Source organism: Amblyraja radiata, chromosome 6 (assembly GCF_010909765.2).
Source record: "Amblyraja radiata isolate CabotCenter1 chromosome 6, sAmbRad1.1.pri, whole genome shotgun sequence".
NCBI classification, from domain to species: domain Eukaryota; kingdom Metazoa; phylum Chordata; class Chondrichthyes; order Rajiformes; family Rajidae; genus Amblyraja; species Amblyraja radiata.
In genome coordinates, this window is record NC_045961.1 from 104,042,002 (window position 1) to 104,061,693 (window position 19,692).

The window sequence follows — 19,692 nt, forward strand, 5'->3', positions numbered from 1 at the left end:
TTCAACTGTTGGGTATAAATGCAGGAGTAGCAAGATGGATTCAGCAGTGGCTGAATGGGAGACGCCAGAGGGTAATGGTGGATGGCTGTTTGTCGGGTTGGAGGCAGGTGACTAGTGGGGTGCCTCAGGGATCTGTGTTGGGTCTTTTGTTGTTTGTCATGTACATCAATGGATGAAGGTGTGGTAAATTGGATTAGTAAGTATGCAGATGATACCAAGATAGGGGGTGTTGTGGATAATGAAGAGGATTTCCAAAGTCTACAGAGTGATTTAGGCCTGGAAGAATGGGCTGAAAGATGGCAGATGGAGTTTAATGCTGATAAATGTGAGGTGCTACACCTTGGCAGGACAAATCAAAATAGGACGTACATGGTAAATGGTAGGGAATTGAAGAATACAGTTGAACAGAGGGATCTGGGAATAACCGTGCATAGTTCCTTGAAGGTGGAATGTCATATAGATAGGGTGGTAAAGAAAGCTTTTGGTATGCTAGCCTTTATAAATCAGAGCATTGAGTATAGAAGCTGGGATGTAATGTTAAAATTGTACAAGGCATTGGTGAGACCAAATCTGGAGTATGGTGTACAATTTTGGTCGCCCAATTATAGGAAGGATGTCAACAAAATAGAGAGAGTACAGAGGAGATTTACTAGAATGCTGTCTGGGTTTCAACAACTAAGTTACAGAGAAAGGTTGAATAAGTTAGGTCTTTATTCTCTGGAGCGCAGAAGGTTAAGGGGGGACTTGATAGAGGTCTTTAAAATGATGAGAGGGATAGACAGAGTTGATGTGGACAAGCTTTTCCCTTTGAGAATAGGGAAGATTCAAACAAGAGGACATGACTTCAGAATTAAGGGACAGAAGTTTAGGGGTAACATGAGGGGGAACTTCTTTACTCAGAGAGTGGTAGCGGTGTGGAATGAGCTTCCAGTGGAAGTGGTGGAGGCAGGTTCATTGGTATCATTTAAAAATAAATTGGATAGGCATATGGATGAGAAGGGAATGGAGGGTTATGGTATGAGTGCAGGCAGGTGGGACTAAGGGAAAATAATTGTTCGGCACGGACTTGTAGGGCCGAGATGGCCTGTTTCCGTGCTGTAATTGTTATATGTCCAAAGCAAGCGTTGCCTGCGAAGGCCGCTCAGCATCGCCAAGGACTGCTCTCACCCCAACCATGGACTGTTTACCCTCCTACCATCCGGGAGGCGCTACAGGTCTCTCCGTTGCCGAACCAGCAGGTCCAGGAACAGCTTCTTCCCGGCGGCTGTCACTCTACTCAACAACGTACCTCGGTGACTGCCAATCACCCCCCCACCCCCCGGACACACATTATCACTTATTATTATTTATTCAAATCATTTGCTATGTCGCTCTTCCAGGGAGATGCTAAATGCATTTCGTTGTCTCTGTACTGTACACTGACAATGACAATTAAAATTGAATCTGAATCTGAATCTGAATCTGATATGGTTATATGGTATGGCTGCAGGCAACGATATTTCGTTCAGACCGAAAGGCCTGAATGACAAATAAAGGAATCTAATCTAATCTAATAAAAACAGTTTTTTCCCACGAACAGTAGCTCTACTCAATAACCAAAAATCTGTAGCCTCCTTTTCCCTGGTATTTTATTTAATTCACATGTTCAATCGATAATGTTTTATTATGAATGTTTAATGTTTTATGTGTCATTCCTAACTGTCACTGTATGTTATGTTGTTACTTGTGGGCGGAGCACCAAGGCAAATTCCTTGTATGTGAATACTTGGCCAATAAATTTATTCAATTCAATTCAATAGTGATAGTGTACAGGGATCGCTGGTCAGCGTGGACTCAGTGGGCCGAAGGGCCTGTTTTCATACTATAGCTCCAACCTAATTGAGTTAACAGTGCATTTGTGATTGGTCTCTCAGCGAGAGAACAAACATATAGCACAGTGGTTTGTTTGGTTAAGAGATATAGCGTGGAAACAGGCCCTTCGGCTCATCGAGTTGAAGCTGAAGCAATGATCACCCGTACACTCCCTCTATCCTACACTCTAAGGTTAACATATAGAGGGCCAATTAACCTACGAACCCGCACAGCTTTGGAATGCGGGTGGAAACCGGAGCACCCGGAGAAATCCCAGGCAGGTCACAGGGAGAACGTGCAAACTCCATACAGACAGCACCCGCAGTCAAGATCGATCGAGCCAGAGTCTCTGGCGCTGTAAGGCAGCAATTCTACCGCTGCGCCACCGTACAGCATAGGAACAGGCCCTTCAGCCCATAATATACCGATCATGATACTAGGTTAATCTAACGTTGTCAGCCTGCACATGATCCATATCCCTCCATTCCCTGTACATCCATGTGCCTCTTACACACCACTATTGTATCTGCCTCCATCTGTCTCCACAGGGCAGTGTGTTTCACAACCATCCACCACTCTGTATAACAATACTTGCCAATCTGGGACATTGTTGGCCGGTGTGGGCAAGTTGGGCCGACTGTATCACTCTGTGACTCTATACGGCATGGAAACAGGCCCTTCGGCCCACCGAGTCCGTACTGACCCAAGCAATAACCTACACACAAGAGGGACACGTTTAAAACCTACCACAAGCCATTAACCTACGAACCTGTACATTTTTAGGACGTGGGAGGAAACTAGAGCACCGGGAGAAAACCCACGCAGTCACAGGGAGAACGTACAAACTCCATACAGACAGCACCCGTAGTCAGGATCGAACCTGGGTCTCTGGCGCTGTCAGGCAGCCACTCTATTAAAACTCTCCTTAAAACTATGGCCTCTAATCTTTGACATTTCCACCCTGGGGAAAAGTGGTTACGATTGTCCACCCTATTTATAATGTTATATAATACATAATGTTACATACTCCTATTAGGTCTCACTTCAGCCTCCAACGTTCAAGAGAACATTGCCCAAATTTGTCCGACCGCTTATTATAATTAATGCCCTTTAATTCAGGCAGCATCTTGTGAACCCTCTCACTGTATTGCCCCAACACCGTTCATCGACACATGGGCCTGTCCCACTGCCGGAGACTGTCATAGTGGTAGCAGGTCGCCGAAACAACGGCGACTGGACCCCCCCTCCCCCCACGACAATATCGACAACAACCTACCACCTAGTCAATGTCCAGCTACGGCAAGCTACCGACAACTGGCGACCCATTAGGACGTCCACCTACGACCACACCTACGTCCACACCTACGACCACACCCACGACCACACCTACAACAACCTACGTCCACCCGCAACAAGCTACGACAATTCAGTCCCCGCTACCTGTCGCTGGTTGGCGTAGGTAGTCACCAATGGAATGCACCAAAGTCAGCACCTGGGGACAACCTACGACAGCGCCTACGTCAGGAGAAGTCAAGCGACGCTCATTGGCGTCAAACCCACGGTCCCCGACTGTCGGCGAAATGTTGCGAACATTTCAAAATCCAGCGGCGACCAGAAAGATGTTACGACTCTTCGGGCAACTGAGGAGACGACTCACGACCGTACAGGCGACTCCCCGGCAACCATGTGGGAACAGCCTAGTCACCTGAAAATAACCGCCCAAGTGGGACAGGGGCATTAGACCTCGTACCTGCGCCACCACAGTATGGGGACCTCGTACCTGCGCCACCCCAGTATGGGGACCGCGTACCTGCGCCACCACAGTATGGGGACCTCGTACCTGCGCCACCACAGTATGGGGACCTCGTACCTGCGCCACCACAGTATGGGGACCTCGTACCTGCGCCACCCCAGTATGGGGACCTCGTACCTGCGCCACCACAGTATGGGGACCTCGTACCTGCGCCACCCCAGTATGGGGACCACGTACCTGCGCCACCACAGTATGGGGACCGCGTACCTGCGCCACCACAGTATGGGGACCTCGTACCTGCGCCACCACAGTATGGGGACCTCGTACCTGCGCCACCACAGTATGGGGACCTCGTACCTGCGCCACCACAGTATGGGGACCTCGTACCTGCGCCACCCCAGTATGGGGACCTCGTACCTGCGCCACCACAGTATGGGGACCTCGTACCTGCGCCACCCCAGTATGGGGACCGCGTACCTGCGCCACCACAGTATGGGGACCGCGTACCTGCGCCACCCCAGTATGGGGACCGCGTACCTGCGCCACCACAGTATGGGGACCTCGTACCTGCGCCACCACAGTATGGGGACCGCGTACCTGCGCCACCCCAGTATGGGGACCGCGTACCTGCGCCACCACAGTATGGGGACCGCGTACCTGCGCCACCCCAGTATGGGGACCGCGTACCTGCGCCACCCCAGTATGGGGACCTCGTACCTGCGCCACCCCAGTATGGGGACCTCGTACCTGCGCCACCCCAGTATGGGGACCGCGTACCTGCGCCACCCCAGTATGGGGACCGCGTACCTGCGCCACCCCAGTATGGGGACCGCGTACCTGCGCCACCACAGTATGGGGACCGCGTACCTGCGCCACCCCAGTATGGGGACCGCGTACCTGCGCCACCCCAGTACGGGGACCGCGTACCTGCGCCACCCCAGTATGGGGACCGCGTACCTGCGCCACCACAGTATGGGGACCGCGTACCTGCGCCACCCCAGTATGGGGACCGCGTACCTGCGCCACCACAGTATGGGGACCGCGTACCTGCGCCACCCCAGTATGGGGACCTCGTACCTGCGCCACCCCAGTATGGGGACCTCGTACCTGCGCCACCCCAGTATGGGGACCGCGTACCTGCGCCACCCCAGTATGGGGACCGCGTACCTGCGCCACCACAGTATGGGGACCTCGTACCTGCGCCACCCCAGTATGGGGACCGCGTACCTGCGCCACCCCAGTATGGGGACCACGTACCTGCGCCACCCCAGTATGGGGACCGCGTACCTGCGCCACCCCAGTATGGGGACCGCGTACCTGCGCCACCCCAGTATGGGGACCTCGTACCTGCGCCACCCCAGTATGGGGACCGCGTACCTGCGCCACCCCAGTATGGGGACCGCGTACCTGCGCCACCACAGTATGGGGACCGCGTACCTGCGCCACCCCAGTATGGGGACCGCGTACCTGCGCCACCCCAGTATGGGGACCGCGTACCTGCGCCACCCCAGTATGGGGACCGCGTACCTGCGCCACCCCAGTATGGGGACCTCGTACCTGCGCCACCCCAGTATGGGGACCTCGTACCTGCGCCACCACAGTATGGGGACCTCGTACCTGCGCCACCCCAGTATGGGGACCTCGTACCTGCGCCACCACAGTATGGGGACCTCGTACCTGCGCCACCCCAGTATGGGGACCTCGTACCTGCGCCACCACAGTATGGGGACCTCGTACCTGCGCCACCACAGTATGGGTCTTTCATCTCTCTGCAAGGTAGACACAAAATGCTGGAGTAACTCATCGGGACAGGCAGCATCTCCGGAGAGAAGGAATGGGTGACGTTTCTGAAGAAGGCCTTTCTTCAAGCCTTTCACTATTCGGTAAGTTTCAATAAGGTACCCCCTCATCCTTCTGAACTCCAGAATGGACATGGATGATGTGTAGGCAGATGAGGTCAGTTTCGGCCCGAAACTTTGCCTATTTCCTTCGCTCCATAGATGCTGCTGCACCCGCTGAGTTTCCCCAGCATTTTTGTCTATCTGAGGTCAGTTTAACTTGGCATCATGTTTGACACAGACAATGTGGGCCGAAGGGACTGTTCGAGGCTGAAGAAGGGTCTCGACCCTAAACGTCACCCGTTCCTTCTCTCCAGAGATGCTGCAAGTCCCGCTGAGTTACTCCAGCATTTTGTGTCTATCTTCGATTTAAACCAGCATCTGCAGTTCCTTCCTACACATTTCATCCCCCCCCCACCCCCCCCCCCGCGTTGACTGCCGGTGAAGCTAGGTAGCTAGGTTGTTGCTTTACCAGTGAGGTGAAGTTCATGGCTCGACTCCGGGCTGAATTCCCCTCAATGCCAGTCACCGCTCCTCAAGGGACATTTGCCGCTACACATCCTGCTTCGCCCCAAGTCAGCACAGCACTGTAGACAGGCACAGAGATGTGGTCTAGCCCACAAGATGTACACACTGCTACTGGACGCGGACTGGTGGTAAAACAAGAGGGGGAGAGAGAGAGGGGATATTTACACTGGCTCCAGCACTGCGCCTCCGAAACAAAAGGATCCCTATCGGCTCTGACTCAGTTTTGCAGCGTTCTGGCTGATGGGAGGGAACTGCACAAACAAAGCCCTTGCCAAAGGCAATTATAAACCCGAGGCGCTGATAAAACTCCAGCAGAGTCTCTCAGCATAGAAGCTGTGGGCTTTTTAGTTTATTGTCACATTAGTGGTAAGCCATTTAGAACGGAGACGAGGAAACACTTTTTCACACAGAGAGTTGTGAATCTGTGGAATTCTCTGCCTCAGAGGGAGGTGGAGGCAGGTTCTCTGGATGCTTTCAAGAGAGAGCTAGATAGGGCTCTTAAAAATAGCGGAGTCAGGGGATAAGGGGAGAAGGCAGGAACGGGGTACTGATTGGGGATGATCAGCCATGATCACATTGAATGGCGGTGCTGGCCGAATGGCCTCCTCCTGCACCTATTGTCTATTGTCTATATAGAAGCAGTATAACGTGTAGACAGGTAGAGTGAAAAACTTGTGTTGGGTGCTAACCAGTCGGCAGAAAGACAATGAATGATTCATTAAACTTCCCCTCCCCCCCCTTCTTTGAGTTTAGTTTGGTTTTTTGCCATGTGTACCGAGGTACAGTGAAAAACATTTGTTGTGTTCTAACTGTTTAAGGACGAACTGCAGATGCTGGAAAAATCGAAGGTAGACAAAAATGCTGGAGAAACTCAGCGGGTGCAGCAGCATCTATGGAGCGAAGGAAATAGGTGACGTTTCTGGTCGAGACCCTTCTTCAGTCTGAAACATCACCTATTCCTTCTCTCCATAGATGCTGCCTCACCCGCTGAGTTTCTCCAGCATTTTTGTCTACCGTTGTACTGTAACTAGTCAGTGGAAAGACAATACAAGATTACAACCAAGCTATCTCCTGGTGCTCCGGTTTCCTCCCACACTCCAATGACGTGCAGGTTTACAGGTTAATGTGTAGATTGTCCCTAGGGTGTAGGATAGTGTGGGATAGTTCCCAAGGAAAACTTCCTTGCGCTTTTCCCTTTAAACGTTCCCCCTTTTCATTTAGATTAGTTCAGTTTATTATCACATGTCCCGGGGTACAGTGAAAAGCTTTTGTTGCGTGCCATCCAGTCAGCAGAAAGACAACACATGATTACAATCGATCCATTTACAGTGTATAGATACATGATAAGGGAATAACGTTCAGTGCAAGGTAAAGCCAGTAAAGTCCGATCATGGATAGTCCGAGGGTCACCAATGAGGTAGATAGTAGTTCAGGACTGCTCTCTGGTTGTGGTAGGATGGTTCAGTTACCTGATAACAGCTGGGAAGAAACTGTCCCTGAATCTGGAGGTGTGCGTTTTTCACACTTCTGTACTTTTTTCAGGATGGGAGAGGGGAGAAGAGGGAGTGGCCAGGGTGGTCACTGGTCCTTGATGATGCTGCTGGCCTTGCCGAGGCAGCGTGAGGTGTAGATGGAGTCAATGGAAGGGAGGATGGTTTGTGTGATGGTCTGGGCTGTGTCCACAATTACCTGCGATTTCTTGCGAACATGGATGGAGCTGTTCCCAAACCGAACTGTGATGCATCCCGATAAACTGCTTTCTACAGTGCATTTCTTGGGTCAGAAGATCAAGAAGGGCAGAATGGCCTGCTCCCATTCCATCCACAAAGTCGCCAGAGTTAAGGGCCTGTCCCACTTGGGCATCATTTGCGCGTCATTTACGCGACATCGTACAAATTGGTTGGTGCATCGTGACGCGCACATGGCGCGCGGTGAGGCGTGGTGGCGTATGCAGTGACTCACGGTAACGCACGGCGCCCCAGGATTTTGCAATGCCCAAAATCCTCCAGTGCCACCTGTGTGACGTATCCCTTGCGCACGCTGACGTACTGATGGTGTACGTGTAGCGCGTGGTGACGCATGGTGACGCACGAACGTTATCTATGCTAATTTATTATGCGTCACCGTGCGTCAACGTCCGTAACCGCCCGTACGCCGTTGGCACGTGACCACTCGGGTATAAAGCTCGCGTAGATTTGAACATTTTTCACTGGGAATATCCTTGCCACGGATATCGGACCAAGTACGAATGACATCACAAATGGTTCCCAAAGGAAGCAGGGCCCTCAAGAACACTTGGCGCGCAACTGTCGTACCGCTAGACGATTATCGCCCGACAGTTGCACGCCAGTCACTACCGGCTTCGCGCACAAATGACGCACAAGTGGGACAGGCCCTTAACTCACTCTGTAGGATGTAAACCAACCCTTGCTGGGGACTGCACAAAGCATTTGCAGCCAGACCATAATCAGTCAGCTCATCATTCACCACCTTGTTGTTAACAACCCAGGCACATAAAGGACAAATCAGCCCTCACTTTGTGACATTTCCACCCACTGATTGAAGCAGCAATTTACCACTGTAGATTGGCACAGGCTGGTGTCGAACCTATCACCTACAATCACAGTTCACCACGGCACGGTGGCGCAGCACCCGGTAGAGCTGCTACCTTACATGGCCTGGGTTCGATCCCCACTATGGGTGCGTGTGTGTCTCTATGTTCTCCCCGTGACCTGCGTGGGTTTTCTCCGAGATTTTCGGTTCCCTCCCACACTCCAAAGACGTACAGGTTTGTAGGTTAATTGGCTTGGTGTAAATGTATAAATATAAAATTGGTCCTTGTGCGTGCAGTGTGCACGCCGGTCGGTGTGGACTCGGTGGGCCGAAGGGCCTGTTCCTGTGCTCTATCTCTGAACTAAACTGAACTGACCTCCAAACGTGGAAACAGGCCCTTCGGCCCAACTGACCCATGCCATCCAAGTTGTTCCCTCTAAGCTCGTCCCATTGTTTATCTTTGGTCCACATCCTGCTGTCATTCCATTCCTGGGATGTCAGGACTTTCATATGAAGAAAGACTGGATAGACTCGGCTTGTACTCGCTAGAATTTAGAAGGTTGAGGGGAGATCTTATAGAAACGTACAAAATTCTTAAGGGGTTGGACAGGCTAGATGCAGGAAGATTGTTCCCGATGTTGGGGAAGTCCAGGACAAGGGGTCACAGTTTAAGGATAAGGGGGAAATCTTTTAGGACCGAGATGAGAAAAACATTTTTTACACAGAGAGGGGTGAATCTGTGGAATTCTCTGCCACAGAAGGTAGTTGAGGCCAGTTCATTGGCTATATTTAAGAGGGAGTTAGATGTGGCCCTTGTGGCTAAAGGGATCAGGGGGTATGGAGAGAAGGCAGGTACAGGATACTGAGTTGGATGATCAGCCATGATCATATTGAATGGCTCGAAGGGCCGAATGGCCTACTCCTGCACCTATTTTCTATGTTTCTATGTTTCCATTCATTTGTTAGTTGTACCTTATCACCCCTCGGATTTCCCCTCTCCCCTCCCCTCAGTCTGAAGAAGGGTCTCGAGCCAAAATGTTGTGTATTCCTTTTCTCCGGAGATGCTGCATGACCCGCAAAGTTACTCCAGCATGTTGTGTCTATCTACCCTCAAACAATCTCTTATCCATGTACCTGTCCAAGCCTTTTATACCCAGCCGTAGTGTGGCGCCACCTGGTGGTTGAGCCACGTGGATCGAACCCTCGTTGGTAGAGCTGGGACAGTCACGTGACTGAGTTTGTCGGGGGTTGGGGGCGAGGAACGTCATCAGTCAACGGGAGTGTCCGCCAGCAACAGCGGGGATCCGCTCGAGCTCTCACTTAACGCACGTGTGTTTAAAAGATGTATTTGCTAATAATCTGCATCGGTGAGACCAAGCGCAAATTTGGCGATCGATTCGCCCAACACCTCCGCTCGGTCCGCATTAACCAACCTGATCTCCCGGTGGCTCAGCACTTCAACTCCCTCTCCCATTCCATATCCGACCTTCCCGTCCTGGGCCTCCTCCATGGCCAGAGTGAGCACCACCGCAAATTGGAGGAGCAGCACCTCACATTTCGCTTGGGTAGTTTACACCCCAGCGGTATGAACATTGACTTCTCCAATTTCAGGTAGTCCTTGCTTTCTCCCTCCTTCCCCTCCCCTTCCCAGCTCTCCCACAGCCCACTGTCTCCGCCTCTTCCTTTCTTCTTCCTGCCCCCCCTCCCCACATCAGTCTGAAGAAGGGCCTCGACCCGAAACGTCATCTATACCTTCGCTCCATAGATGCTGCCCCAACCGCTGAGTTCCTCCAGCATTTTTGTCTACCTTCGATTTTTCCAGCATCTGCAGTTCCTTCTTAAACATGTGCTAATAAAGATAGTTTTATTCACTGCAGTAGAATAATACAGCATGGCAACAGGCCCTTCGGCCCAATTAGCACACACCGACCAACTTGCCCCATCTACACTAGTCCCTGCAGCCTGCGTTTGGCCCATTTCCCTCTAAACCTATGCTAACCATGTACAGTACCTGTTCAAATGTTTCTAAAACATTGTGATAGCATCTGCCTCCTCCTGCAGGTACATTTCAATTAATTAACGGTGGAGCAACTGATAGAGTTGGTGCCTCGCGGCGCCAGAGACCCGGGGTTAGATCCTGACTTTGGGTGCTGTCTGTATGTAGTTTGCACGTTCCCCCTGTGACTGCATGGGTTTCCTCCAGCTCGATGGTCAGCATGGACTCAGTGGGCCGAAGGGCCTGCTTCCTTCCATGTTGTATCTTTCAATCAATGAATTATGGCTCAAGATGTCCCCTTTCACCTTGAACCTGTGCCCACTAGTTCTAGACTTCTTAGTTTCGAGATACAGCCCGGAAACAGGCAGGTGGGACTAGTGCAGATGGGGCATTTGGTCGGCATGGGCAAGTTGGGCCGAAGGGCCTGTTTCCACACTGCAGGAAAGAACTGCAGATGCTGGTTTAAAGCGAAGGTAGACACAAAGTGCTGGAGTAACTCAGCGGGACAGGCAGCATCTCTGGAGTGAAGGAATGGGCGCCGATTCGGGTCGAGGCCCTTCTGCAGACTGATGTCAGGGGAGGGGGCGGGACAATGTAGTCGGAGACAGTAAGACTGGTGGGAGAACTGGGAAGGGGGAGGGGATGGAGAGAGAGAGAAAGCAAGGGCTATCTGAAGTTTAATTTGGTGAGACATGAACTAGCAGAAACAATGGGTCTGCCGGGACAGGACAGTTCTGTCTGTGGATTTAATTTGGTTTAGTGAATTTAATTGATTCCCCTCTCTCTCTATCCCCTCCCCCTTCCCAGTTCTCCCACTTGTCTTACTGTCTCCGACTACATTCTATCTCTGTCTCTTGACATCAGTGTGAAGAAGGGTTGTCCACCCATTCCTTCTCTCCAGAGATGCTGCCTGTCCCACTGAGTTACTCCAGCTTTGTGTCTAACTTCCACACTGTATGACTGTGTGCCACGGAATTCATCCAGTTTAGTTTAGTTTACAGATGCATAGTGGAAGCTGGCCCTTCGGCCCACTGACCAGCGATCCCCGCACACTGATAGCCCTGTCCCACTGTACGAGTTCATTCCAAGAGCTCTACTGAGTTTAAAATAAATCAAACTCGTGGTAAGCACGGAGAATGAACGTAGCGGGTACGTCGGAGCTCGGGGACGTCCCTTAGCGGCTCGTAACGCTAACGGCAGGTACTCGGGAAGACTCGCTAACTGCAGGTAAGCACGGGAAGACTCGAGAGCCCCGAGTACCGACGAGTGGCCATTACCGTAAATCTCCGAGTTCGTATCAGGGCAAACTCGGGGGAGCTCTTGGAATGAACTCGTACCGTGGGACAGGGCTATAACACTATCCTACACACACACTAGGGACAATTTTTACATTTATACCAAGCCCAATTAACCTATAAACCTGCACGTCTTTGGAGTGTGGGACAAAACTGAAGATCTTGGAGAAAACCCACGCAGGTCACGGGGAGGACGTACAAACTCCGCACAGACAGCACCCGTTGTCGGGATCGAACCCATGTCTCCAGCGCTATATGCGCTGTAAGGCGGTAACTCTGCCTCTGCGCCACCATGCCGACCAGTTCTGAGGAGAAAGAGCGAGTCCTTTGCCACTGACCCAGAAACGCCCCACACATGCCTTGTGCAAAATTAACAGCGCAGCAGAAACCAACAATGGCATCGAGCAATGACAGAAGTTTTAGGTGCGTTTTAAATTCCCTGAAGAACTTTGCAGACCATTGCTTCCCTCCAGTGGCAGCACTTTGTAAGGAAACTTTTGGCTCGGGAGACCAAAAAAAAATTTGGAAATTTAGCAAGTTGGATAGCACCCACGGTCACCCTTAAACCCCTGCCCCACGGTACGAGTTCATTCCAATAGTTCTCCCGAGTTTGCCCTGATTCGAACGTGGAGATTTACGGTAATGGCCACTCGTCGGTACTCGGGGCTCTCGTGGACATTTATCAACATGTTGAAAAATCTTCACGAGTCTTCCCGAGCTTACCTGCCGTTAGCGAGTCTTCCCGAGTACCTGCCGTTAGCGAGTCTTCCCGAGTACCTGCCGTTAGCGTTACGAGTCGCTAAGAGACGTCCCCGAGCTCCGACTGTACCCGCTACGTTCATTCTCCGTGCTTCCCACGAGTTTGATTTTTTTTTATTCTCGGGAGAGCTCTTGGAATGAACTCGTACCGTGGGACAAGGCTTTAACTAACCAAGAATCTGTCAATCTGCGCCTTAAAAATACCCACTGCCTTGGCCTCGACAGCGCCCGTGTCCACGCGGTGAGGCTCCATGACCTTTCAGTGGTTATATTGGGAAGAAACCTCAGAGAGAGAGAATAGCGCTGAGAACAGAGGCTATAAATCAAGGAGAGACAATATTACCGGCTGCACAAACAGACCATGGAAAGAAAATTAAAACCGGTAAAACAAAGTGTTTATGTGACTCACTGCTCGTTGCATCACTAATGACACATCCACTCGCGCATGGACACAGATCGGATTCTCAGACCTTCATTAATAATCCGACCAAGCGCATTAATTCAGCTGTCCTGCTTCATTGCTTCAGGGGCCCGGGAAAGTTGTAGATGATAAACCAGTCCCTGGTGAAGGAGCGTTCGCTGTGAATGGTGTCATAAATGATAGGAGCAGAATCAGACCATTCGGCCCATCGAGTCTACTCCGCCATTCAGTCATGGCTGATCTATCTCTCCCTCCTAACCCCATTCTCCTGCCTTCTCCCCATAACCCCCGACACCCGTACTAATCAAGAATCTATCTATCTCTGCCTTAAAAATATCCATTGACTTGGCCTCCACGGCCTTTTATGGCAAAGAATTCCACAGATTCACCACCTCCGACTGAAGAAATTCCTCCTCATCTTTCTAAAGGCTTGTCCTTTTCTTCCGAGGCTGTGCCCTCTGGTCCTAGACTCTCCCACTAGTGGAAACATCCTCTCCACATCCACTCTATCCGGGCATTTCACTGTTCAATAAGTGTCAACGAGGTCTCCACCACACTTTTGGAGTAATGAGTTCAGTTTTGGTCCCCCTGCTGAAGGGAGGATGCCAGGAAGCTGGAAAAGGTGCAGAGAAGATGTACAAGGATGTTTCTGGACTTGAGGGCCTGAGCTACAGGGAGAGGTTGAGCAGACTTGGGGTGTAGGAGGTGGAGGGGTGGGTGGACATATGTACAGGATCATGGGGGGAATAGATAGGGTGAATGCACAGAGTCTTTTATCCAGAAAAGGGGAATTCAGGAACAGGGGACAAAGTCTTAAGGGCGAGGGGAAAGATTTAATAGGAACCAGAGAAGTAACCTTTTCCACACAAAGGGTGGTGGGAGTTGCCAGAGGAGGAGGTTGAGGCAGGTACTATAGATAGGACAGGTTGGGCCAAACACAGGCAGGTGGGACTAGTGTAGATGGGACATGTTGGCCGGTGTGGGCAAGTTGGGCCGAAGGGCCTGTTTCCACATTGTATGACTCTATATCTTTCCTATACATGTACCTGACCAAGTATCTGTAAAATGTTAGAGAGATATAGGGCAAACATAGAAACATAGAAAATAGGTGCAGTAGGAGGCCATTCGGCCCTTCGAGCCAGCTCCGCCATGGCCTACTCCTGCGTCTATTGTCTATATTCTGCATTGTTTCTTTCTCTTTTTGCATTTCTATGGGGCAAACGTGGGACTAATATAGATGAGGCATCTTGGTTGGCATGGGCAAGTTGGGCCGAAGGGCCTGTTTCCACACTGTACTAGTCTAGTTCAGTTTAGAGATACAGAATGGCAATAGGCCCTTCGGCCCACCAAAGTCCGCACCAACCAGCGATCCCCGCACATTAACACTACTCTCCACACACACTAGGGACAATATGCTATTATATCAAGCCAACTAACCTACAAACCTGTACGCCTTTGGAGTGTGGGAGGAAACCGAAAATCTTGACGAAAACCCACGCAGGTCACGGGGAGAACGTGCAAACTCCATACAGACAGCACCCGTAGTCGGGATCGAACCCATGTCTCCAGTGCTGCAAGACAGCAACTCTACCAACCCCCGACAAACTCAGTCATGTGACCGTCCCAGCTCTACCGACGAGGGTTCGATCCACGTGGCTCAACCACCAGGTGGCGCCACACTACGGCTGGGTATAAAAGGCTTGGGACAGGTACATGGATAAGAGATTGTTTGAGGGTAGATAGACACAACATGCTGGAGTAACTTAGCGGGTCATGCAGCATCTCCGGAGAAAAGGAATACACAACATTTTGGCTCGAGACCCTTCTTCAGACTAAGGGGAGAGGGGAAATCCGAGGGGTGATAAGGTACAACTAACAAATGAATGGAAACATAGAAACATAGAAAATAGGTGCAGGAGTAGGCCATTCGGCCCTTCGAGCTATTCAATATGATCATGGCTGATCATCCAACTCAGTATCCTGTACCTGCCTTCTCTCCATACCCCCTGATCCCTTTAGCCACAAGGGCCACATCTAACTCCCTCTTAAATATAGCCAATGAACTGGCCTCAACTACCTTCTGTGGCAGAGAATTCCAGAGATTCACCACTCTCTGTGTGAAAAATGTTTTCCTCATCAGCAACTCGCTGTTGTATACCAAGGGTGGTGAATCTGTGGAATACTTTGCCACAGACGGCAGCGGAGGCCAAGTCAATGGATATTTTTATGGCACAGACAGATAGATAGATGGTTGATTAGTACAGGTGTCTGGGGTTATGGGGAGAAGGCAGGAGAATGGGGTTAGGACGGAGAGATGGACGAGCCACGATTGAATGGTGGAGTAGACACAATAGGCTGAATGGCCTAATTCTGCTCCTATCACTTATGACATGATCTCCGCCATAAAGCTTAGAATGGAATACGACCGGTTGAATGTCCTTCGTAACCACAAGATAGTTCTTGGCCAGAGAGAGCTCTCACCTGTTGAAGGATCACCATTGCTCCCTAGATCCGTGCAGCAGCCATCCACCATGTACACCTGGGAAGGGGCAAGAGGGAGAAAGAAACAACATTTAAGTACAGAGTCGACATGTGACTTCTTCCTCTTATACAAGTGTTGAATTAAGTTGAATTCTTTATAAGTGATAAATCACAGTGAAATTCTTTGCTTGCACACCCAAGGTATGCCAATAGCCTCCACGTAGAGGGCACTGACAAAGTCACAATAGACAATAGGTGCAGGAGTACAGAGGAGATTTACTAGAATGTTGCCTGGGTTTCAGCAACTAAGTTACAGAGAAAGGTTGAACAAGTTAGGTCTTTATTCTTAGGAGCACAGAAGGTTAAGGGGGGACTTGATAGAGGTCTTTAAAATGATGAGAGGGATAGACAGAGTTGACGTGGATAAGCTTTTCCCATTGAGAGTAGGGAAGATTCAAACAAGAGGACATGACTTGAGAATTAAGGGACAGAAGTTTAGGGGTAACATGAGGGGGATCTTCTTTACTCAGAGAGTGGTGGCTGTGTGGAATGAGCTTCCAGTGGAAGTGGTGGAGGCAGGTTAAATTTTATCATTTAAAAATAAATTGGATAGGTATATGGATGGGAAAGGAATGGAGGGTTATGGTCTGAGTGCAGGTAGATGGGACTAGGGGAGAATAAGTGTTCGGCACGGACTTGAAGGGCTGAGATGGCCTGTTTCCGTGCTGTGATTGTTATATGGCTATACGAGTAGGCCATTCGGCCCTTCGAGCCAGCACCACCATTCAATGTGATCATGGCTGATCATCCCCAATCAGTACCCCATTCCCGCCTTCTCCCCATATCCCTTGACTCCACTATCTTTAAGAGCCCTATCTAACTCTCTCTTGAAACCATGCAGAGAGTTGGCCTCCACCGCCTTCTGGCTCAAATGGCCGAATGGCCTACTCCTGCACCTATTGTCTATTGAGATCGTGGAGAAGACACGTTTTTGACCATGCACGAGCATGCCCACGAGTATGATTGAAACGTACTTGTACAAGAAGAAGCTTTGTTGAATTATCTTACTGTTTGTACTTCAATAAAGAAACTATAAATCAAGAGACTATTTCTGGAAGATTCATCTTTCGATGGTTTTGAATGTCTCACGGAGGGCTCGTGGGTGCGTATAGATTACCTTCTGATCTACGGTCTGCAATTCAAGTGACAATTGAGGGCTAAACCCTTGAGACGTCGTAAAGATTGTCACTACAATTAGATTTCAAAATGATTTCAAAATAATTTTTTTTTTTAATTGTTAGATACAAATCAGAAGAGTTCAGTTTATTGTCACGTGTACCGAGGTACAGTGAAAAGCCTGTGTTGCGTGCTATCCAGTCAGCGGAAAGACAACACATCAGTCAGTCAGTCAGTCAGTCCATTTTATTTAAGGTAGACAAAAGTGCTGGAGAAACTCAGCGGGTGCAGCAGCATCTATGGAGCGAACAATTTACATTTTGACCAAGACAATTAACCTAAAAACCTGTACATCTTGAGCTTGGGTGGAAACTGGAGAAAACCCACGCAGGTGACGGGGAGAACGTACAAACAAGCACCTGGGTCTCTGGCGCTGTAAGGCAGTAGCTCTACCGTAGTCAATATCAAAAACACACACCACCCTGGCCCCACTCGCATCTCCCTACGACCATCGGAAAGAAGATACAGGAGTCTGATAACCGTGACCTCCTTGATCAAGAACAGCTTCTTTCCATCAACTATCAGTCTGAATGGTATTTGATTGTTATATGAACAGAGGTACAGTGACATTATTTACATATAGTCCAGCAATGGGCCTGTCCCACTTAGGCAATTTTTCAGGCGACTGTCGGCGACTGTCAGAGTGGAACACACATGCACAAACACACACACACGCACACGCACACACGCACACGCACACACACGCACACGCACGCATACACACATACACGCGCACACGCACACACGCACGCATACACACATACACACGCAAGCGCACGCCCGCGCATGCGCACACACGCACGCACGCACGCATACGCGCACACACACACACACACACACACACACACACACACACACACACACACACACACACACACACACACACACACACACACACACACACACACACACACCTCCACTCCAGAGATAGACGGCGAACAAGCTTTAAAGAGTCTCTCGTTTCTCAAGTGATAAAGCTGGCGATTGACCAAAAACAATGATGTCCACATGAAGAGTTCGATGCCAGGACAGAGACTGCGATCATGGCTGGAATCCCGAGCTGGCAGCGGCTGGTTCCAAAACACAAGGGTGGCTTCTATTCACACAGTCTTTCTCTCCCGTTTAATTAAGTCTCGTTTCGATGACGGCACTAACTCTCTGGCAGAGCGGTGGAAAATGTCAATGCCGACCGGAATAGATCGGGTAGACGCACAGAGTCGCTTGCCCAGCGTAGGGGAATCGAGGATCAGAGCACATAGGTCTAAGGTGAAGGGGGAAAGATTTATTAGGAATCTGAGAGGTAACTTTTTCCACACGAAAGGTGGATGGAACAAGCTGCCAGAGGAGGTAGTTGAGGCTGGGACTATCCTGAATGGTGGAGTAGACAATTTAGGCCAGGGGTGGGCAACCATTGTTCTGCATGGTTAAGACAGATACATGGATAGGACAGGTTTGGAAGGATCTGGACCGAATGCAGGAAGGCTGGACTAGTGTAGCTAGGACATGTTGGCCGGTGTAGGCAAGTTGGGCCGAAGGGCCTGTTTACATGCTGTATCACTCTTAGACTTACTAGGGCAATGGTGGCATTCCGAACCTTACCAAATAGTGAAAGGCCTGGATAGAGTGGATGTGGAGAGGATGTTTCCACTAGTGGGAGAGTCTAGGACTAGAGGGTGCAGCCTCAGAATAAATAGTACCTTTAGAAAGGATACGAAGAGGAATTTCTTTAGTCTGAGGGTGGTGAATCTGTGGAATTCATTGCCACATGGCCGTGGAGGCCAAGTTAGTGGATATTTTTAAGGCAGAGATAGATAGATTATTGATTCGTATGGGTTTCAGGGGTTATGGGGAGAAGGCAGGAGAATGGGGTTAGGAGGGAGAGATAGATCAGCCATGATTGAATGGCAGAGTAGACTTGATGGGTCGAATGGCCTAATTCTGCTCTTAGGACATGACATAATTTGGTCATTGAGTCGTACAGCAGAGAAACAGTGACCGAGTGGGCTTTCTCCGGGTGCTCCGGGTTCCGCCCACATTCCAGAGAGGTGCGGGTCTGTAGGTTAATGGTTTCTGCAAGTTGTTCCCTGGTGCGCGTAACCAGAACTAGTGCGCTGGTGATCGCTGGTCGGTGTGGACTCGTTGGGCCGAAGGGGTCTGTTTCCGCACTGTATCACAGCGCTAAGCTGCACAATAAAGGCTGGCGCCAACAGCAAGATCCAGTTCCCAATGAAGTGACAAGAACTCTCTACAATTTGGTTTGAAAAGCACGCACCTGCGGGATAAGTAGATGAGAACATGGTGAACATGGTGTTCTTGCTCCCAGTCTCACTCTCCCCCTTGCCAATCCCTATCCAGCCTCGCTCTACGCTGCTGTAATGAGCCACATAGACAACGTGTAATCATTTGGCGACAAACTGCTCACAGCAATACAAGTTCAGAAGTCACAGGTGGAGACTGAGGTGAGAAAAAACGTTTTCACCCAGAGAGTTGTGAATTTGTGGAATTCCCTGCCACAGAGGGCAGTGGAGGCCAAGTCACTGGATGGATTTAAGAGAGAGTTAGATAGAGCTCTAGGGGCTAGTGGAGTCAAGGGATATGGGGAGAAGGCAGGCATGGGTTATTGATTGGGGACGATCAGCCATGATCACAATGAATGGCGGTGCTGGCTCGAAGGGCCTCCTCCTGCACCTATTTTCTATGTTTCTATGAGAATTAGGCCATTCGGCCCGTCGTGGTGGGTGGTGCAGCGGTAGAGTTGCTGCCTCAAGCGCCAGAGACCCGGGTTCGATCCCGACTACGGGTGCTGTCTGTATGGAGTTTGCACGTTCTCCCTGTGACCGCACGTGTTTCCCCTGGTGCCGAGTCCGCCCACACTCCATAGACCCGCAAGTTTGTAGGTTAATTGGAATCGGTAAAAAGTAAATTGTCCTTCGTGTGTGGGATAGTGTTGGTGTAGGGATAGTGTTGGTGTGTAGGGATAT

The 19,692-nt window shown here is 50.4% G+C and overlaps 1 protein-coding gene across 1 annotated transcript in view; it reads right to left on the reverse strand.

Moving 5' to 3' along the window:
- Positions 1-19,692, reverse strand: part of myo7a (myosin VIIA) — a 201,606-nt gene that overhangs the window by 152,005 nt on the left and 29,909 nt on the right. The window contains exon 2 of the mRNA XM_033023456.1: positions 15,476-15,533. Coding sequence (XP_032879347.1) covers positions 15,476-15,493 — 18 coding nt within the window. The 5' untranslated portion in view covers positions 15,494-15,533. The remainder of the gene's footprint in view (positions 1-15,475; positions 15,534-19,692) is intronic.